The sequence below is a fragment of the Physeter macrocephalus genome, chromosome 13, assembly GCF_002837175.3.
Source record: "Physeter macrocephalus isolate SW-GA chromosome 13, ASM283717v5, whole genome shotgun sequence".
NCBI lineage: Eukaryota > Metazoa > Chordata > Mammalia > Artiodactyla > Physeteridae > Physeter > Physeter macrocephalus.
Window position 1 is genome coordinate 69,661,631 of NC_041226.1, and position 18,684 is coordinate 69,680,314.

The 18,684-nt window shown below is 40.6% G+C and overlaps 1 protein-coding gene across 1 annotated transcript in view; it reads right to left on the reverse strand.

Moving 5' to 3' along the window:
• SLC15A1 (solute carrier family 15 member 1) overlaps positions 1–18,684 on the reverse strand; it is a 50,642-nt gene that overhangs the window by 16,553 nt on the left and 15,405 nt on the right. Inside the window, exons 3-15 of the mRNA XM_007101605.3 lie at positions 18,217–18,298; positions 17,969–18,110; positions 16,896–17,015; positions 14,510–14,609; positions 13,980–14,070; positions 12,007–12,090; positions 9,423–9,505; positions 7,050–7,136; positions 6,419–6,508; positions 2,847–2,891; positions 2,659–2,691; positions 2,489–2,577; positions 1,881–1,962 (exon numbers count right to left, since the gene is read on the reverse strand). Of these exons, the coding sequence (XP_007101667.2) occupies positions 1,881–1,962; positions 2,489–2,577; positions 2,659–2,691; positions 2,847–2,891; positions 6,419–6,508; positions 7,050–7,136; positions 9,423–9,505; positions 12,007–12,090; positions 13,980–14,070; positions 14,510–14,609; positions 16,896–17,015; positions 17,969–18,110; positions 18,217–18,298 (1,128 nt within the window). The remainder of the gene's footprint in view (positions 1–1,880; positions 1,963–2,488; positions 2,578–2,658; positions 2,692–2,846; positions 2,892–6,418; positions 6,509–7,049; positions 7,137–9,422; positions 9,506–12,006; positions 12,091–13,979; positions 14,071–14,509; positions 14,610–16,895; positions 17,016–17,968; positions 18,111–18,216; positions 18,299–18,684) is intronic.

Here is an 18,684-nt window from a genome sequence, read left to right on the forward strand (position 1 = left end):
AGTCACCCACCATGAAGCCCAGGAGGCCCCCAATCCTGCACTTCATGGCGCCCATAGAAAGTGATGCTCGTACAGAACATAGAAGCAGTCAGCAAGAGGCTGCTCTTGGTCCTACCTAGCCACCTCCAGGTCAGACCTGGTCAGAGGATGCCAGGTTATGAAGCCTAATACCTGAGGAGTCAGAGTAACCATCGCCTAAATGAAGGTTGACCTTGTTGTAGCACCGGAGGTCTGCTCTCCCTCGGAACTCTAGAAGCTCAGACCTCAGCCCTGGACATAGTGCTCTAAATATCCCCTCACAATGCTTGGGAGCCCCCGTGCCTCTCACCCTGCTCAGGGTTTCTGCCTTTTCTCTCGAATCCCAGTGTCATTGAAGTAATCCATGTCTATTTTAGCCCCGCAATTCATTTCCCATAAAGCTAGTGATGTCCAAGAGAAAGCGAGCACACCCAAGCTCCAGGCAGCATTAGTGACCACCGCCGAGAGGTGGAATGACCTAATGTCCACCCACAGATAAATGGATAAACAAAATGCGGTCTATCCATATGACAGGCTATCATTCTGCCTGAAGAAGGAAGGAAATTCTGACACGTGCCACAACATGGATGAAACTTGATGACACCGTGCTCAGCGAAATAAGTCAGACACAAAAGGACACATATGGGCTTCCCTGGTGGCGCAGCGGTTGAGAGTCCGCCTGCCGATGCAGGGGACGTGGGTTCGTGCCCCGGTCCGGGAGGATCCCACGTGCCGCGGAGCGGCTGGGCCCGTGAGCCATGGCCGCTGAGCCTGCGCGTCCGGAGCCTGTGCTCCGCAGCGGGAGAGGCCACAGCAGTGAGAGGCCCGCGTACCGCAAAAAAAAAAAAAAAAGGCCAAATACTGTATGACTCCCCTTATATGAGGTACAGAGAACAGTCAAATTCAACGAGACCAAATAGAATGGTCATGGCTGGGGGACTGGGGGGACGTAGAATGAGGAGTTGTTTAACGGGTACAAGGTTTCAGTTTTGCAAGATGAGAAGTGTTCTAGAGATTGAGGTCACAACAAGACGGATGCACCTAGTGCTTCCAAACTGTACACGGAGAAATGGTTAAGATGGCAAATTTTATGTTATACATATTTTACCACACTTAAAAATTTAAAAAGAGCGAGAGAAGGGAAGGAGGGAGGGAGAGGGACAGAGACAGAACTAGAGAAAGAGACAGAGAAAGAGAGACATGGGCGTGGATGGGTGGGAAAAGGAGGGGCGGGGGGGCGGGGAGAGACAGAGAGAATGAGAGACAGAGAGAGAGAGAGATTTTACCTCTCATCTTACATACTACCTAACACCCTGTTTCTGAGACCTGCTCTCAGACTAACAGCATTAGGAATCTAGTTCAGTCCCATTCTGAGTCCAACAGGCGTGTGGATTAGCTTGGGAGGTAACCATCATCAGGAATGTTAGAATACAAAAGGCATCTTCCCATGAACAATTTCCCATTACAATTGCACATTTTTGAAGGACTTTGTGAGCGACGAACCTCTTTTAACCAGATCTCCTAGGAGTTTAAATAGCAAAAGAACAAGTTCCACAAACTTCCGTCCCCTTACAAAAACTGTATTATAAATGGAAACCCCTGTGTAACTGCCATGTAAGTTTTCTCCTAATTGAATGCACCCTTTCGGCCCTACTCCTGGCTGCGTCGCGTCCTTTGCAGTGACAAGAACCCACAGGGCACGCTGACTGAAAGGGACTGTTTTGCCCTGCGGCGCATCGTCCACAGCCCCAGGACTTAGTTTATCAGCAAATCCCCGGCCTCCCTCATCCTCTCAGTCCTGGAGAAGGACGCTCCACCAGACCCATCAAGAGAGGCCACTGGAGAATCAGAAAGCAACTCGCCTCGATTTCCACCTGCACAATTGCAGCTGCCACAAAAGCCATGGAAGCCAGAAGCATTCCAACGATCATCCTCTTCAAGGAGCTGGCAGGACAAGCAAGAGGGTGACTCTCAGCCAGCCGTAGGTGAGCAAGCTGATGGGAAACCGACAAGGGAAGCACTCCTCTCCCGCCCGCCTCCCCCAGACAAAACCAACCCCACCCCCCTCAAAACACGTGGATTCCCAGCGTATCTCTGTCTCTTATTCATGACCAGGACTAAGGAGGATAAAGGTTACAGCTTCTCATTTGCATTTGGACATTTAATTTCTAGAAACTACTTTGGACCACAGTTACTATTTCTATCATCTACACATACAAGGGAGCCTTAATGAGAGGCTTTTTCAGGGTGCCATTAATAGCACTTTTATGTTAAGGGCAAATTTTCAGAAACGTCAGCACATAGACATCTGATTCAAAAATATGTCTTTGAAAACTCCCTCACATAGGTGGTGTCAGGGGAGAGAAGCCAGACATTCTCTCTACTGAGGCTCTGGGAGCTGAGGGAGCGCAGCCCATTTGCAAAGCCCTGGGACAGGTGGAGTCCGAACCCCAACCCGAGGGTCACCTACGTGAAATTGAAGCCACACTTTGCGATCAGAGGGTACACCACGGCATCCATGATGGGGACCAGGATAACTATCAGCATGGCGTTCACGGTCTGCAGAGGAGGTGGGGAGGAGCTGTGACTGTCTCAGCGGGGGCTTCGAGCTCTGAAAGCGACTTAAACATTTTCTCTTACCTGCATCTGATCTGGCTGAATTTCCATAATTCCCTAAAAAGAGGGGGAAAATCTCATTGATAATTTCGCACAGAGGATCAGTTGGGGGGCTGGAATGTTAATGAGAGGGAAGCAAAAAGCGGGCAAAGGGGCTAAAGCAAAGGAACAGGGACCAGGGGCTGTAAAAGAGCTCCAGGTCCCAGACTTACAATTTTCCCACTCATAGTTGTTGCTTGCAGTGTCCACCTGGAGCCCTTAAAAACAAGTTAAGTTTACTGCGTCATTTGGGAATGTGGGTTTTAAACATTTTATAAGTCAGTGCGGAGTCTTTTCCAAATCAGGAATGAGGTTATGAATTGCTATGGGGTTTAAAGATGTTTTTCAGTATCAGGCTCCTCTCCCAGCTCCATTGTGATTGTAGGTAAGAAGAAACAACTTGCATTTCTGCTGTTCAGTTAACAACAAATAGTACTCCAACCACTCACGAAGAGCCTACAAAGTACCACTTTGAGATAAGCTCTCCTTCATGAAGACAAAAATGCATTTCTGAGGTTTGCTGGGAAGCTGACATCACCTGCAAGGTGAAAGCATCTTCACACCCTGAGGATATTTTATGTTCACTGGGATCATAGTTTCAGAAACATTATTAGTTAGGAGCCTTCTGTTATGTTAAAAAACAAAGAACAAAAAAAACCAAGAAGGGAGTATCATTGTCATTAAAGTAAATTTTAAGAAGTAAAATGGTGATATAATGCAAATGTAAAATGAACATGTGTTAAAGATTTTATTCAACTCACTACAAGTGTGAAGTAATAAAATAACAAGAAGGGAGTATCATTGTCATTAAAGTAAATTTTAAGAAGTAAAATGGTGATATAATGCAAATATAAAAAAAAAAAAAGAGCCTGTTGTTGACAGCCTAGGTTGTCCTAAAATGTAATTCCATCAGGAGAGTGATGGATTTAAACCTGGGCAGCCTAGTTATATTCAACTTATTTTGAAGTAAAAGATGATGCAGGACTGTACAAGTATATGTTATATATTCCATGGAGAACTGGATATGTGAATTTTTCAACATAATCTATCATCTCTACTAGGAGAACATCATAGAGAGTCAGGAAATATGCCACCGGCTGAGTTCTTAATATAAGCCAGTCACTGATTACTTACTATACATTCTCTCTTTTGATCCTCACAGCCTTGTCCTGGGTTATTACTCTTTCAGAAGGGTTAAAGGATTACACCAAGTCACACAGATAAAAGGTATTCGGTGCATTTCTAGTGCAAGCCTGATTCTAATAACCAGTTCCCGCCCAACATGCAAAACTTGTTCTTAAGATGTTGGTCTATTGTAAATAGAGCTGCAATGAACATTTTGGTACATGACTCTTTTTGAATTATGGTTTTCTCAGGGTATATGCCCAGTAGTGGGATTGCTGGGTCGTATGGTAGTTCTATTTGTAGAAAAACTTTGTTTAAAATTTGATTTGGGGGAAGTCTGTCAAAAATATCAATAAGTTTTGAAACACTGACCAAATAAGTCATAGGTCATTGTGAAAAATAGTTATCTGTTTAACCAAAGTAACAAAGATTTCACAGGACAATAGAAAAGGCTACATAATTCTGAGCAAATTCTAGTTTTTTTTAATATTGAGAAGACCTGGTTTAGTTAAGTAAAGACCAGTATATATAGTATGAAGTGCCTCTGTATATAGTATTTTGGTCAAGCACAAAATCTTTGCTTTCAAGCAGATTACTTAAAAGGTGAGGAAACCCCTTTCAGAACCTCTTACCAAGAGCAGACCAATAGTCCAAATGAACTTTATCTTTTTGCAAATGAAAGAAAATTTAGTACAAGTTTTACATAAGTACACTATTGATATTAAACTTAATTTTAAAAACTCTTATAATGAATTAATACAATCTTATCCAACTTAATCACACATAAAATTTTTTCCAAGATTTCTTTTCCACCAAACTACAACTTTCTATATCCATTTAGGTTTTGTTCTATCTTTTTCCTTTCTTATTCTGGAACCATCATTCTACTTTAGAACAATTTTTTTTCCCTTACGAAAACTGTATTTCCATTACTGAAAACACACAACCTACTTTTTGTTTACAGTTATTTCCTTTCATTCTTATTATTTCCAGTAGTTTTGTAGTAAAACAAATAAATGAAAAACAAAGCAAAACACCTTAACTCTTAGATTTTTTAAAAAATCAGTCTTGGCAAGGGAACATTTTGCATTTAAAAAGAAAACTCCTTTTTGGCTGACAATTTCAACTTTATTAGTTCAAATATTACTTTTCAATTTCAAAAATTTACAAAACTTATAGAAAAGAAATGATGTAAGGCAGTTGTTACAGAATAATTACAGTTTTACTCTTAGTAGATAGCGTAACTGTCTATGCTCTACACTAAATGAATAAACTCCTTCTACTCCTTCTAATAAAACAGTTAAAATAAACCACGTCTTTTTGGAAATTACAGTGTGAGATCCACTCATGTCTATAGGTTCATCCTGACATTGCTCCGCTAGACCAGGAATGATAGGACAGGCAGGGCCAAAAGAATTCCCACATTTTTGCTGCACAGTGTTGCTCTAAACTGAGTAGGGAGAATAAATATTTGAAAGATGGAACAACTTCTAAACCAATTTAAGAGCTAACACAGACCTACTAGAGCATGGACTTGAGGATATGGGGTGGGGGAAGGGTAAGCTGTGACGAAGTGAGAGAATGGCATGGACATATATATATACACTACCAAACGTAGGGTGAACAGCTAGTGGGAAACAGCCACATGGCACAGGGAGATCAGCTAGGTGGTTTGTGACTACCTAGAGGGATGGGATAGGGAGGGTGGGAGGGAGGGAGACGCAAGAGGGAAGAGATATGGGAACATATGTATACGTATAACTGATTCACTTTGTTGTAAAGCCGAAACTAACACACCATTGTAAAGCAATTATACTCCAATAAAGATGTTAAAAAAAAAAAAAGATGTTGGTCTAAATTCCATACTTACAAATAAGGAGATTAATGTCTATACTCAGTTTTTTCCAAGAGATGGTTTACCCTTTTAATAATCCTTCCTGCACAATAAAACCATACATGTGTGTAAATTTCTTCTTAAACCCCAGTTTCTAAAAGAAAGGATAGCTTATTACTTTGGCTACTGAGCATCATGCATTGGGTTTTCTCACCCTATTTAGAAAAATTCCTAGGCACGCATCTTCCAGCTGTGGGAGAAAGAGCAGGGTGACAAGTCAATGATGTGTTCTAGTTCCTGCTCTGATAAGAATGACTTTGGCAGGCACTTCACATTTCTGGATGGTGCTTCTAGCCCAAGAATCCCATTTCAGCGTGGAAGATATCAAGTCCCTCTCAGTCTAAATATTCTGTGGATCCCATAAAAGACAATACAGCTTTTACATGCTGTATCAGGAGAAAAGCTCTGTATTCTCACTTTGACTGGCAGGAGTCCTGGATACTTGTCTTTCCCAAGGCTCCTTTATTCGACCCCGCCTACTTTTCTTCATTGTTTTGTCACAGAAATGTGGATAGAACCATCTAGATAATTAAAAAGAAAAAAAAAAAGAAAAGAAAGAAAGAAACCCAAGGTGATCTAACAGTTACCAAATAAATGAAATGTAAAAAAGGAATTGGAAGAGAACATTTTCAGGAGCTAAATACTAAGTAAGTACAGCTTGCTATGCGGTAATGCCCAAAGAATGTTTTGTTAATGAAGATGTACAGAAACACAGTTTCATATTACCTGCTGATCAAACAAGGCCCAGAACATGGGGAGAGGAATATACAGGAACATCACTCTTGTAACCATCTTAATTTGAGAGATGAGCCGCTCCTGCAGTTGGAGTGAGTGCAGGGACAAATCAGACATGACCTGTGCCAGAGCTCTCAGCCAATGCTATTTTCAGCGTAGACATATTTGCATCTAGAGACAAGCTGGGAGGTGAGTAATTGCTCCAAGAACCCTATCACAGGTTTCTTTAGAAAACCCCAAATTCCTAAGGTGTTGAAAATAAGAGTGAAAACATCTTTAGGAGGTAAATTATTCAAATTTAAATGTAAATTCACTAAATGTAAATCCCACCACCATCACTTAACTCTTCCATATTCAAACTAAAGTTATGTGGTCATAATGACACATAACTAATGGCAGATTATTCCACATGAACATCTATGAAGAGGTAATATTGTTTCCAGATAAATTATATCCATTGTTTCTCAAGTTCTTTTCAATATAAATAAGCACTCTCACACAGAGTCTTATTTAAAATGCTAATAAAGTTTTTGAAGATACGACTGATAATTCTGTCCATGTAGCCTACTTAATAATACGCATTACGATCACTGGAGCCGTTGTAGCAATAATCATCACTTACGTCGTATTTCTCGTTAGCCCAGTCCAGCCAGTGCTCCCTCTTGGGAAATCTCTTACTCCAATGTCTAACCCTATTTTTGATGGCAAACTGAAGGAAGGAAGAACAATCAAGTTTCAAAACAGAACTGATTCCTTTATCAGTGCAACACATTTCAATGAAACTCCCTTTAATGGAAGACTTACGAGAGAAGCAGAATATAAAATTGTAGACGTTAGTATAATGACGATGCTAAAGGCATAACATGCATTTATTTCAAACCTCTCACTAACTGAGAGCGTTTGAGCTGGGGTAAACAAAATCACGCTGTTACTTACTACTTTACTCTCCGGATTCTCTAGAGAGGAGCGTTCAGTAGAAATACAACACATGACACATTTGCCATTTGAGTTTTCTGGTAGCCATGTTAACAAGTAAAAGGGAAACAGGTGAAATTCATTTTAAATATATTTTATTTAACCCAACAAACCCCAAATATGGTCTTAACATGTACTCCATGTTAAAAAATTAATGAAAAAATTTACATTCTCTTTTCATACCAAGTCTTCAAAATCTAGGGTATACTTCACGCTTACGCCACATTTCAATTTGGATGCTAAATTTTTATCAGAAATGTTTGATCTGTATTTACATTGCCTAAAATTTATGCTTGAAAAACTAGACTTACACACCTAAGTTGTTTCAAACATATTTAAAAGCCGTCCAATAACTGAATTGAGTACTGGTTTTGAAATTTAAGAGAACCCACTACATAGAAAGACGGGTATAAGAAATTACATAATTTAAATTAATTTAAGTGAAATCCAATTTAAAATTCTGTTCCCCAGTTGCACTTGCCACATTTCAAATGTTCGATAGCCACACGTGGCTAGTGGCTACCATACTGGATGGTGAAGGCCTATTATAATGTATTACAGTCACACGAAGGAGAGGGAGAACTCACTACATAGAAACAGAATTAAAAGAAAATAAAGATTATAGTTGAACATATTTTAAAACATGGTAACACTGATCCAAAAAACATACCTACCTACCATCACCCATTACAAAATTGGAGGCTTCCAAGATTCCTTGTTTGTAAGATGCCTTTAGGAAAGCAAAGTGCATTCACAGTGATGTAACAGCAGGAGAAGGCGATGGTGATGCCAGCTGGGGACATGCATGTGACTTTGTGACTTAAAAGCAATAACTCAAAGCTACGAGATGACTTAGGATGCTGGGAAATAACAATATCATTCTCATGACTAAATAGCTTGAAGTTGTTCTTTTGGCGTTGGGACTAAGTCATCAGTTACTTGGGAAGAAAGAACTTAGAGATCACTGGAATTGGATCATTCCTATTAGACTGGAAAAAGCTTTTTGGCGGGAATAGTTCCAATGTTAGAGGAAAGTGTAGGAGGAAAAGGGAATAGAAGCGAGGCGGGAGAATTTTTGACTTTGATAAAGTATACACGTATAGTTTAACACAATAACACCAGGAAAAGGGGAAAGTAAGCGAGTAAAATTATCTTAAGGCTGCCTTTACTTCCAAAAGATTACCCACACTTAAAAAAAATAAATGAGTGACACATTACTCCCTGATTATACAATGTAGATATTCCTAAAAAAAAAAATGGGTAGCACATTTGAGAATAAAGTTATGTGACTCCATTATTTAAAAATTCCTACACTCAATATTTATTTCCTGCCTTAAAATGTGCCAGTGTGAACACATACCATGTAGATGCACATGGAAGAAACCATATTCCGCATGTTCCTATTTGGTGAAATAGTCTTGGAAATAAGACTTCTGATGGCTGCATAGTGTGACAGGGATGTACTATAAGTTAAACACTGTTCTATTTTCAGCAACTTGCTGGACTTCAATTTTTGTCATAAATTTTTTTCTAAGTATTACATACATTGATAATCTTTTAATGTGAAGCTGTGTTCATTTTTAAAAGTTATTTTCTTGGCCTTAGCTCCTGCAAGTAGGATTACTGACATTTTCCACACTTCAGACTCTGGATATACACTATGAAACCAGACCTCTCCATTTTGTTTCACTGCTCCCTGACAAACATCAGATGTTGCCTGTCATTTTGAGAGGTAAAGAGTCCCTTTGATTTGCAGTCACACGAAGGAGAGGGAGAAGCATCACCACTGATCTTATTTTATAAGTTCAATAGCCATTTCCATCCCTCCCTTTTCGAGTTCTGTTTGTGTCCTTTTCCACTTGGTGAGTTTTATAAGAAACTTCAATTTATCAAAAAAGGAAAGAACAAGAATAAAATGTCTAAAGGAAAGTCAAAGGTTCATTGAATTTTAATTTAAAGGAGGTAGAAGGCTCTGGGGTGACTAAATGTGATTGAGAGAGAGGACTACTGAAATACTTACCCCAACACAGCTGGCGACTTTAGCCATGACATTACCCTGGGGCTGGACCTTCTTGTACATTCCACTGCCAATGACAAATACACCTGGGGAGGGCAAAGAAGATAAGTCAACAGGGAGTTTGACAGAACTATCTGTGAACTAGAATATGTGTTTTTATTTGAGTTACAACCTTGTTTTGGAAATAGCGGGGTTACTCATAGAGTTGGTTTACCTCCCTCTCTTCTGGTTTCCAAAGTGCTTTTGATTCTAATAATCACAGCAGCTTCTGAGTAATATTATATTGTGTTCTCATATACGAACATTGAAGCCTAATACTGTCTCCTTCCCAGAACTTGGGGCAGCTTGCAGACACTCGGTAGAGCTATTTGAGCACAAGTACTATGCCTCTTTACAGGGATAAATGCTTTCACAAAGCAGATTAATGCATTATTCTACAAATACATAGAACACAGCTTTAATTTTCTGGCTGCAATAGCAAGAGAAAGTTTCTTCTTTTTTTTTAAATCTTCAGACAAAAATAGGAACTAATCTGTTGAAACTTCTACTTAATCACATATGGCAGAATTTATTCTATGGTCATGGTACAGAAACAGTTACCATTAATTGCATGTGCAGTTACAGTTTTACGAAAAGTTAAAAAGTTCTTTTTCAATGAGGCCATTCTTCCATGGACCTTCTTAGAAAATGCATAATACTGTGAAAATAACTTAGGGAGAAAAAAAGCCTTTCTGCAAGAGACTCTGAAAACCACAATCCCTATGCTGGGATTTCTGATTATTCAATACCACAATTCAATAATTTTAAAACATCGATGAACTGTTTGACTTCTACTTGTTTTCCTCAATTTAAGAAGGCTTGAAGTTTTGACAAGTGCCAACTCTCAAGCATATCTCGAAGTATGTGCCTGGATTGTAGATGTTCTTTACAGTTAAAGGAAGAGAAGTTTACTTGTATTCTCACCCAACGCTAATTTCCCTCAATCCAGACATGGAATACCCAGTTGAGTATTCCATTTGAGTTTACCTCTTTTTGCCAACCAATATTTTAATCTTTAAGCTTCTGATTAACTAATGAACTTGTTCAAGCATAGGACTGTTGCCAATAGGAACTTCTAGAGATGATGGTAAGGCATAGGATTTGGCCTCTTCTCAAATTCATTATAAGAAAAAGCATAATCTTTGATGTAAGGATGACTCATAGAGGTAAAAAGAGAATTTACCTGATGCCAATTTAACACAGCATCTGGCATAAAACAATAGTTTTTGAAAACCTATCTCTTTACCCAGAATTAGAGGAGAGAAGGCATATATGAGCCTTCTAGGGGAGAGGGGCAATATTTAAACAATTACAGAAGAAAATGGATGTTAAAAAGGGGGCGAATCCTGAGCTTTCGCCTAAGTGTAAGGATAAAGCTAAATTACTACAACATGAGCAAAAGAGATGAAAAAGGGCATACTAAATACTATTAAAAACTGGTAAAAGAATATCAGAGAACGTGATAGTGCTGACTGCTACCTCATCTGAGAGGGAGGAGATGCTATGAAGGCTAGAGACGGTTATTGGGTTCTGTTTCCTTCTTTTGCTTCTGTTGTAGATTGAACTGTGTTCCCCCCAAAAGATGTTGAAGTCCCTGTCCCCAGGACCTCAGAATGTTACCTCATTTGGAAATACAATCTTTGCAGATGATGAAGTTAAGGAGAAGTCATTAGGGTGGGTCCTACTCCAAAATGACTGGTGTCCTTATCAAAAGGGGACATTTGGACACAGATGCACACACAGGCGGAAGGCCATGGGCCGACTGAAGTTATACTGCCACAAGCCAGGGAACTATTAGAGGTAGCAGGAAAGCCTGGAAGAGATTCTTCCCTAGGGCCTTCAGAGGGAGCATGGCCCTGTTGACATACTGATCTTGGACTTCCAGCCTCCAGAACTGTAAGACAATTAATAAATTTCTGTTGTTTAAGCTACTCAGTCTGTGATATTTTGTTATGGCAGCCCAAGGAAATGAAGACACCTACCATCTTTTAAACTGGACTATCCCTTGTAGAAACTCTTCAGACCTCCTAAAAAGCCAATGCCAAGAACTTATGTGCAAATGACTATACACATATGTTCTTCCCAGAGGGAAGACAGTCTTGTAGAAACATTTAGAGATGATACATTATGGAAAACTAGATGTTCACTGGAAATATTTAAGTGACAATTGGACCAGGTTGCCATGTGTTCAGGCAAGTTGTAGATGAGCACATGTTGATAAGAACAAAAGCTTTCAGCCATGGTTTCACCTAGTCTAGCAGATTCTATCACCTTCTTCTTAATCTGCCTAAATAGTTTCAAACCTTTAAATGTCCAACTCAATTGATCCCCTTTCCTCTGGACTCTTTTTTGATCCTACTTCCTCTGAAACAATATGCCAACTCTACTTTCTTTGAATTCTCAGAGTATGTTTAACATGGTATGGCAATTCTTTGTATTACTTACTATTATAATTTGTTACATGAACTTTTAAAAACTGGTCACAACAATTAATATGAAGGCCTGACCCGATCATAGGACTGTATTAATTCAACTGATTTCTACTTACTCAGAGATACAGCCATAAGGGCAGCAGGAACCCCAAACGCCAATGGGTAACAAGCTTGTTTACTGTGAATTCCACATACTTGAACTGGGGAGAAATGACAAGATTAAAATTCATTATGGCAATGGTAATACTCATCTGTTTCCCGGTTTTGTAAATCCCTGACTGGTTCTTACATATTGTTTTCACTTAATGTTCTAGACTTATCCATTTGCCTTACTGATGTCATTGCAAGTAGACGGTCATTGCAGTAGACCGATGCCTACGACAAAGGCTGAGCAAACGGCTTTGTAGTAGAAAGAGCAGGAGATGGAGACGGGTTCTAACCTTAGCCACTAAATAGATGTCTGATACCAGCTAAGCCAAAATCAGTGGGAACCCTTATGTTCTGTGGACTTACTTAGTGGGAATGACCTAGACACAATAATGTGAAGAAAGTGGGACTCAGAAAGTAAAATCAAAGGGCCCCGGAAAATCAGGATTATATGTCCCTGAATTCATGCCAATTAGAAAACAATTAGATGACCCAGGGTAGGGGTCAATAAACTTTTTTGTGAACAGCCAGATAGTAAATCTTTTAGGCTGTGGACCTGTCCTAACTACTCAGCCCTGCCTTTGTAGGTGAAAGCAGCCATAGACAATACACACGTGGATGGTCTTGTCCAGATTTCTGGATTTGGCCTGTGGGCCATAGTCTCCTAACTCCTGTCTGAAGATCTATTTTAGCTCTGAAATCCTAGGGTTGGTAGGGAAAAAAATTAAGACTCTGGAAGGGGCAACAGAAATTACTGGAAATCCTTTCAATGGAGTTCTGGAGCCTCCAGGAATCATCTGATCCTAAAGGGGTTTGTTTTTCACCAACTGTTTCACAGTTCTGCAGAGAAAGAAGTTAACTAGGCAGAAAACTATAGTCATACAAATGTTTCCTGTTCGTTACTGTACAAATGATTCCTATTCACAGCAATGCAAAATAATCCCCCCCACCCAGTAAAGAACATAAATCTCTGTTAGTCAAATCCTTATTTGAACTGATTGCAGCAGCTTTCCAGTTCCCTCATTAACTAAGAAGTTACATAAAATCTCTGTCATGCTGATGTTATATCTGTATGAGAGCCATGATTTTCCCTTAAAAATTATCCTATTACACATTTTCTAATTCAAACATGCACGGCACATATTCTAGTAGAACCTGGAGGCGGGGGAGGTTAGGGGGTGAGAAAACATAACGTAAGAATAAAAGCTAGTAAATTTTCATACAAAGCAAGTTGGAATGGGGTTTAAGTGTCATCTTCAATGTGCTACTACAGGCAGAAATACATAAACTCCATAAATTATCTTCTTTCATAGTTTATTCTGACTCGAGGTGTGGACACCATAGTCCTGTTTTGGTCTAATTTGTCCCCAAATACTCCCTTCCACATGGGAAATTCATAAACCCTCAATGGAATGCTGACAAGCACAAAAATATGAGCTGATGATAGATGCTGTCCCGTTCTCTTCCTTGGGGTCAGTTCTTTGAGAAATATCTGAGATGATGGGAAAGCAAAGAATAAAACCTTGCCTGCTAAATTCTTCCTGACTCATTGAACGTCACTGGGGAGCAAAGCTTGAGGCAAAAATGTCAACTATGGCCCACCCGGTGTGGTTTCCAAGCAGCCTCTCTTGTCTTATCTCTTACCAGGAGTAAGGACTCTGCATTAATAATAATTTAGAAAAATCGATTGCTGTGCTAAGGACGGTTTAAATTTTTCAGGGGTCACTGGGATAAGGGATTCAGATAAGCTTAGGAGTTAAATCTTGAAAGAAAAGTAGCTGGCATTCCAGATTTCACTGTATCCTCTAGGATGTATGTGACAGCTGAGGCATCGTGGGAGAATTGAGGGACAGGACAAACCAACAAGGACTCAACCTTTTCACCTGACTTCTCTTCACAATTAAAAAAAGGAAAACCAAGGTCCACTTCAGATATTTTTTACCTCTGAGCATGGGAGTGATGATAGTAGACAGCAAACTTCCAGCATTAATGGCCAAATAAAAGATGGAAAAAAATCTGTTTCTTTGCTTTTCCTGTAATAAAAAAGGATAAGGTAGGATGACTTTGGCTATACAGTAACGCATCAACTGTAGCCAATGATCTGACTTGACTTTGAACTTAGCTTTGGTCAGTGTCTTACTTTCACGTGTACTTGAACAGCCTCCAATGGAGAATACACTTTGACCGTGGAATTTGATTCCTGAGTGTTTTTTTGTTTTTCTTTTTTGCGGTACGCGGGCCTCTCACTGCTGTGGCCTCTCCCATTGCGGAGCACAGGCTCCGGACGCACAGGCTCAGCAGCCATGGCTCATGGGCCCAGCCGCTCCGCGGCATGTGGGATCTTCCCGGACCAGGGTACGAACCCGTGTCCCCTGCGTCGGCAGGCGGATTCTCAACCACTGCACCACCAGGGAAGCCCTGCTGGGTGTTTATAATCACTTACATGGTTTCTGTGGAGACGCATGCTCTCACCTGGCCCTTTTCAAACTGATCTCCACCAAATGCAGACACACAAGGCTTTATCCCTCCGGTACCCAGAGCTATCAGGGCCAGGCCAACCATGGACAGTGCCCTAGGGAAAGAGGTGGGTATTGCTTAAATGTGAGATCCGTAAAAGCATTGGCCTCTCTTTCCCCTAATTTCCCTAAGAGGATCAGGCACACAGAGAAGGGATTCAGCCTGTATTAGAAGATAATTCAAGAAATGCAGTCTTGACAGTTGAATGAAACTTGAACTCAAGGGCCTTCAAATTCATACTTTTATCTAATAATTTACCATCTAGAAAATTTAAAGAAATGGCTTGAATTCAGAACAAAGATTTATGTATGGAGTTCTTTTGTAGCCTTAAGATTTTTAGCAAAAGAATGGGTAAGTGAAATTTTAAGCATCGTCTCTGGTACAGTCATAACAGACTAATAATAGTCATTAAAAGACATTAGAAAACATGATTTAATTGCAAAGCAGAATAGCAGGTTATGTAGTAGGATCTTAACTTGTTTACAAAGTACAGAAGACTGAAAAAAGTAGAGCAAAATGTTTATTACTATAACTTTTTATAATAAAAAAGAGATTATTTAAAATAATAAAAGGGATTAAAGAGTATTTTTAAAATTTACTTTTGTGTTTTCCAAGTTATCTGTGTTTTATCTCCTGAATTGAAAAAAAAAGCACTCACAGAATTTACCAACCCTCATTTTGTAGTTTTGTTAGATTTACAATAGGTTACTACAAATTTCAGGTTTTATAAGTGTTTATTCCATACCTTCTTGATTGCTAATATTGTTTTAAAATGCTAAAAAAATATTTTATGAAACAGATAAAGTCAAGGAAGATACTGCACATAGAAAGAATTCTTTAAAAATCATGCCCATCTTCCTATTGCTCGCCTCTTAAAACAACTTGTGTTCGGTGGTGCCACTCTGAGCACTTTAAAGGACAACAAAAACATGGCCAATTGAATACTATATACCATGCACTCTCGTGAGGATTGCCGGCAGGTTTCAATACTAACCCCGTGAAAGAAAATAAGTCACTAAGCTTTCTTGAGTACCTACTGCTTGCCAGGCAGTGTTCTAGGTGTTCTACCTGGATGAACGCACAGGCAGGTACTATTACAAATGAGGACAACTGGGCACAGAGGTTAAGAAACTTGTTGAAGATCAATACTAGTAAGAGGCACGGGCAGAACTTGAACCCGTACAGCCTGGCTCCAAAGTCCATGTTCTTAATTGACATTGTAGATTAGAAAATTGAGGTGTGGAGGAGATACGTTGGCCTAGGTCCTACAGCTCCTCTGTGGGACTCAGATCCTGGAAATCTGAGCTGTGGATTATACCCTGCTTATACCCACTCCCCTCCACCTACACAGTTCCCTGGGGGCACCACGGGCTCACATCCAGGGACCTAGCCTGGATGGCAATCTGACTGACTAACAAACCAGAAACACAGATACTGCAGATACTGATTTGAATTTCAATAATATTTTCCCAACCCATTAGAAGGTTTACTCATAGATCGAGGAATCGAAGCAAAAGAACAGGAAACGAAATAAATCTTTACAACTTGTCTGCTAGGCCAGACTGCCATGAAGGGAAATTCATCTCACAGGGGAGCAGTTGTCAATAGCACTGTTCATCGAGAAAGCAGAACACAGGGCTAGAAAAAATATTTATGAAACTGAATTACCGAAAAATGAGCAGAAATGGGGTACAAGACAGAAAATCAAAGGTACAGAGTCTTGAGGAAACCTCGGGCAATTGAGGATCAAGGTCTGTGGGAGTTAATGCCCCTCTAGGGAAGATCGAGATTAATACAAACATCCCGTGCACTGACCATGCCTCATGGGAGATGCACCCAAGACACCAAGCCTTCAAGTGAGCAATGACTCCAGACAACTGTTAGGATGGTGACATACTGAGGACCCAACTCTAAGTCAACTCAACACCTTTCTCTACACTGATGAGGGAGGAAAGGTTTCCTTACACTTATGGTGGAGGTTCAAGGAAAATGATTAAAAATTAGAGCACCAAAGGGGGGAGGGATAAATTAGGAGTTTGGGATCAGCAGATACCAACTACTATACATAAAATAGATAGACAACAAGGTCCTACTGTAGAGCACAGAGAACTATGTTCAATATCTTGTAAGAAACCATAATGGAAAAGAATATGAAAAAGAATATATATATGTATAACTGAATCACTTTGCTGCACATCAGAAACTAATGAGCCGTTAGTTGTAGTTGTGTGTAGCTGTAAATCAACTACACTTCAATAAAAAAAATTTGTTTTTTAAATTAGAGCACCAAACAAGCAACTAGCGAGAGGATGGGGTAGGGCCGCAGTTAACATCAACTCACACGTGCACAGAAATGTTGTCAGGGGTTCCATCGTGGTTGAAGTCCGTGAGGTCATTAATTGAGCTCACTGAAATGATTACTTGTCCGATGGTGTAGACAATGGACAGCGACACAATTGTCCTGTGTTAAAAGAGGTCAAGAGAATCCAAGTTAATTGTACAAGAGCCATACACTTCCTACGCCAGTGCAAAAAGGCCTCTGCTTCCAACTTTGAAAAGCCCAGTCACGATTCTCCCCGTTTCTCAAACTGAGACAATAACCTGATAAACCTCTGCGAGGCAGCCTGCGGAAGAATTTGGTCCTCAGCACGCAGGCACTGAGCAAAGTTTTGGCTGCGGGAACCTGGGGAGGCAGAAGATCTGTTCTTTCTTTCAACTATTTGAAAGACTCAGTGTCTATTGTTCCCTAACTACTGAAATGAGGACCTGTATCTTTAAACAGTCAGAGATATTTATCTTGCACCTGGTAACAATATTTGGGCAGGAGCGGTCCATTGGTTATTTTTGAATTACGTTGAGTAATTTTGAGATAGTGAATATCTCTGCCTCTGCCCATGTCATGCATTTGACCTGGAAGAGCCTTTACTTCCTTCCGTGTTAAGCCCAAGGAAATGTCCCAATGACCCGCCCCCTGCCCCCGCATCGAGCGCACTCTTGGAGCTCTTCCTGCAGGACTGGTTGAGCACCCCGTGCTTGTGGTCCAGCAGTCTGAGCCTTTCAGCAGCTGGGCTGTCTTGAGGGAGCTTTTTTGTTCTCCCAGCCCTTAATTTCTCACGCATCATTAACAACAGACGCTATCCCTACTACGATTTCAAGATGCGACATAGACGTTATAAGTGTTTAGAGGAGGAAAAAACACCCGACCGACGCTACTTGCATTCACCCTGCCGAATGCCAGGCGCTGTGCTGAACTCTGGCAACACAAGGATGAGCAGAAACAGGGCCTGGGACTCTCTCCTAAGAGTTTTACGTTCCCTGATTCTTCGTTCCCCTAGCCCACCCCCGCCCCCCAAACCCCAAAGCTTATCATTACTTGCTGGCTTGGTCGGTAACAAGAAAGCTGCCGCGACTCACTTGAACTTCCCCAGCCAGGAGTCAGCAATGAGAGCTCCGAGGACGGGCGTCAGGTAGCACAGAGCCACAAACGTGTGATAGATGGCGGTGCCCAGATTGTCGTTCCAGCCGAGGAAACGTTGAAAGTACAGAATCAGGATCGCTTTTTGCCGCGGGTGGTGGAGGAGGAGAGGGCAACACAGTTAGCAGTGGCTACGGAAACACAGGCTCTTCACTGATGGGGGGTGGGGAGGGTGTTGAAGGGTTACCTCTCATTCCATAGTAGGAAAATCTTTCGCAGAACTCGTTGATCACGATGAAGAAGATGCTCAAGGGATAACCAAAGCAACCCTGACAGAGAGAAACAGTCTGCGTTTGAAACAAGCTCCTCGTTGGTCCATATTCGCCAATGAGGGCTAACGGCACGGAAAGTAGAGGATGCATGTTTAGTAACTTACCAGAGGCACTCCAGAGGTGGGATCAAGAATTAAAAAGTTTTATTCCCTTACACTCTACATAGAGACAACAAAGAAATGAAGATTTTCTTGTTTTATAGTTTTACCGTTAGTCTGAGAAAAGCTGGACAGGCAGACCTCAGAGATACTGTGGGTTTGGTTCCAGACCATCGCAAGAAAGCAATAATTGCAATAAAACAAGTCATACAAAGTTTTGGGTTTCCCAGTGCATATGAAAGTTACGTTTACACTCTACTGTGGTCTGTTAAGCGTGCAATAGCA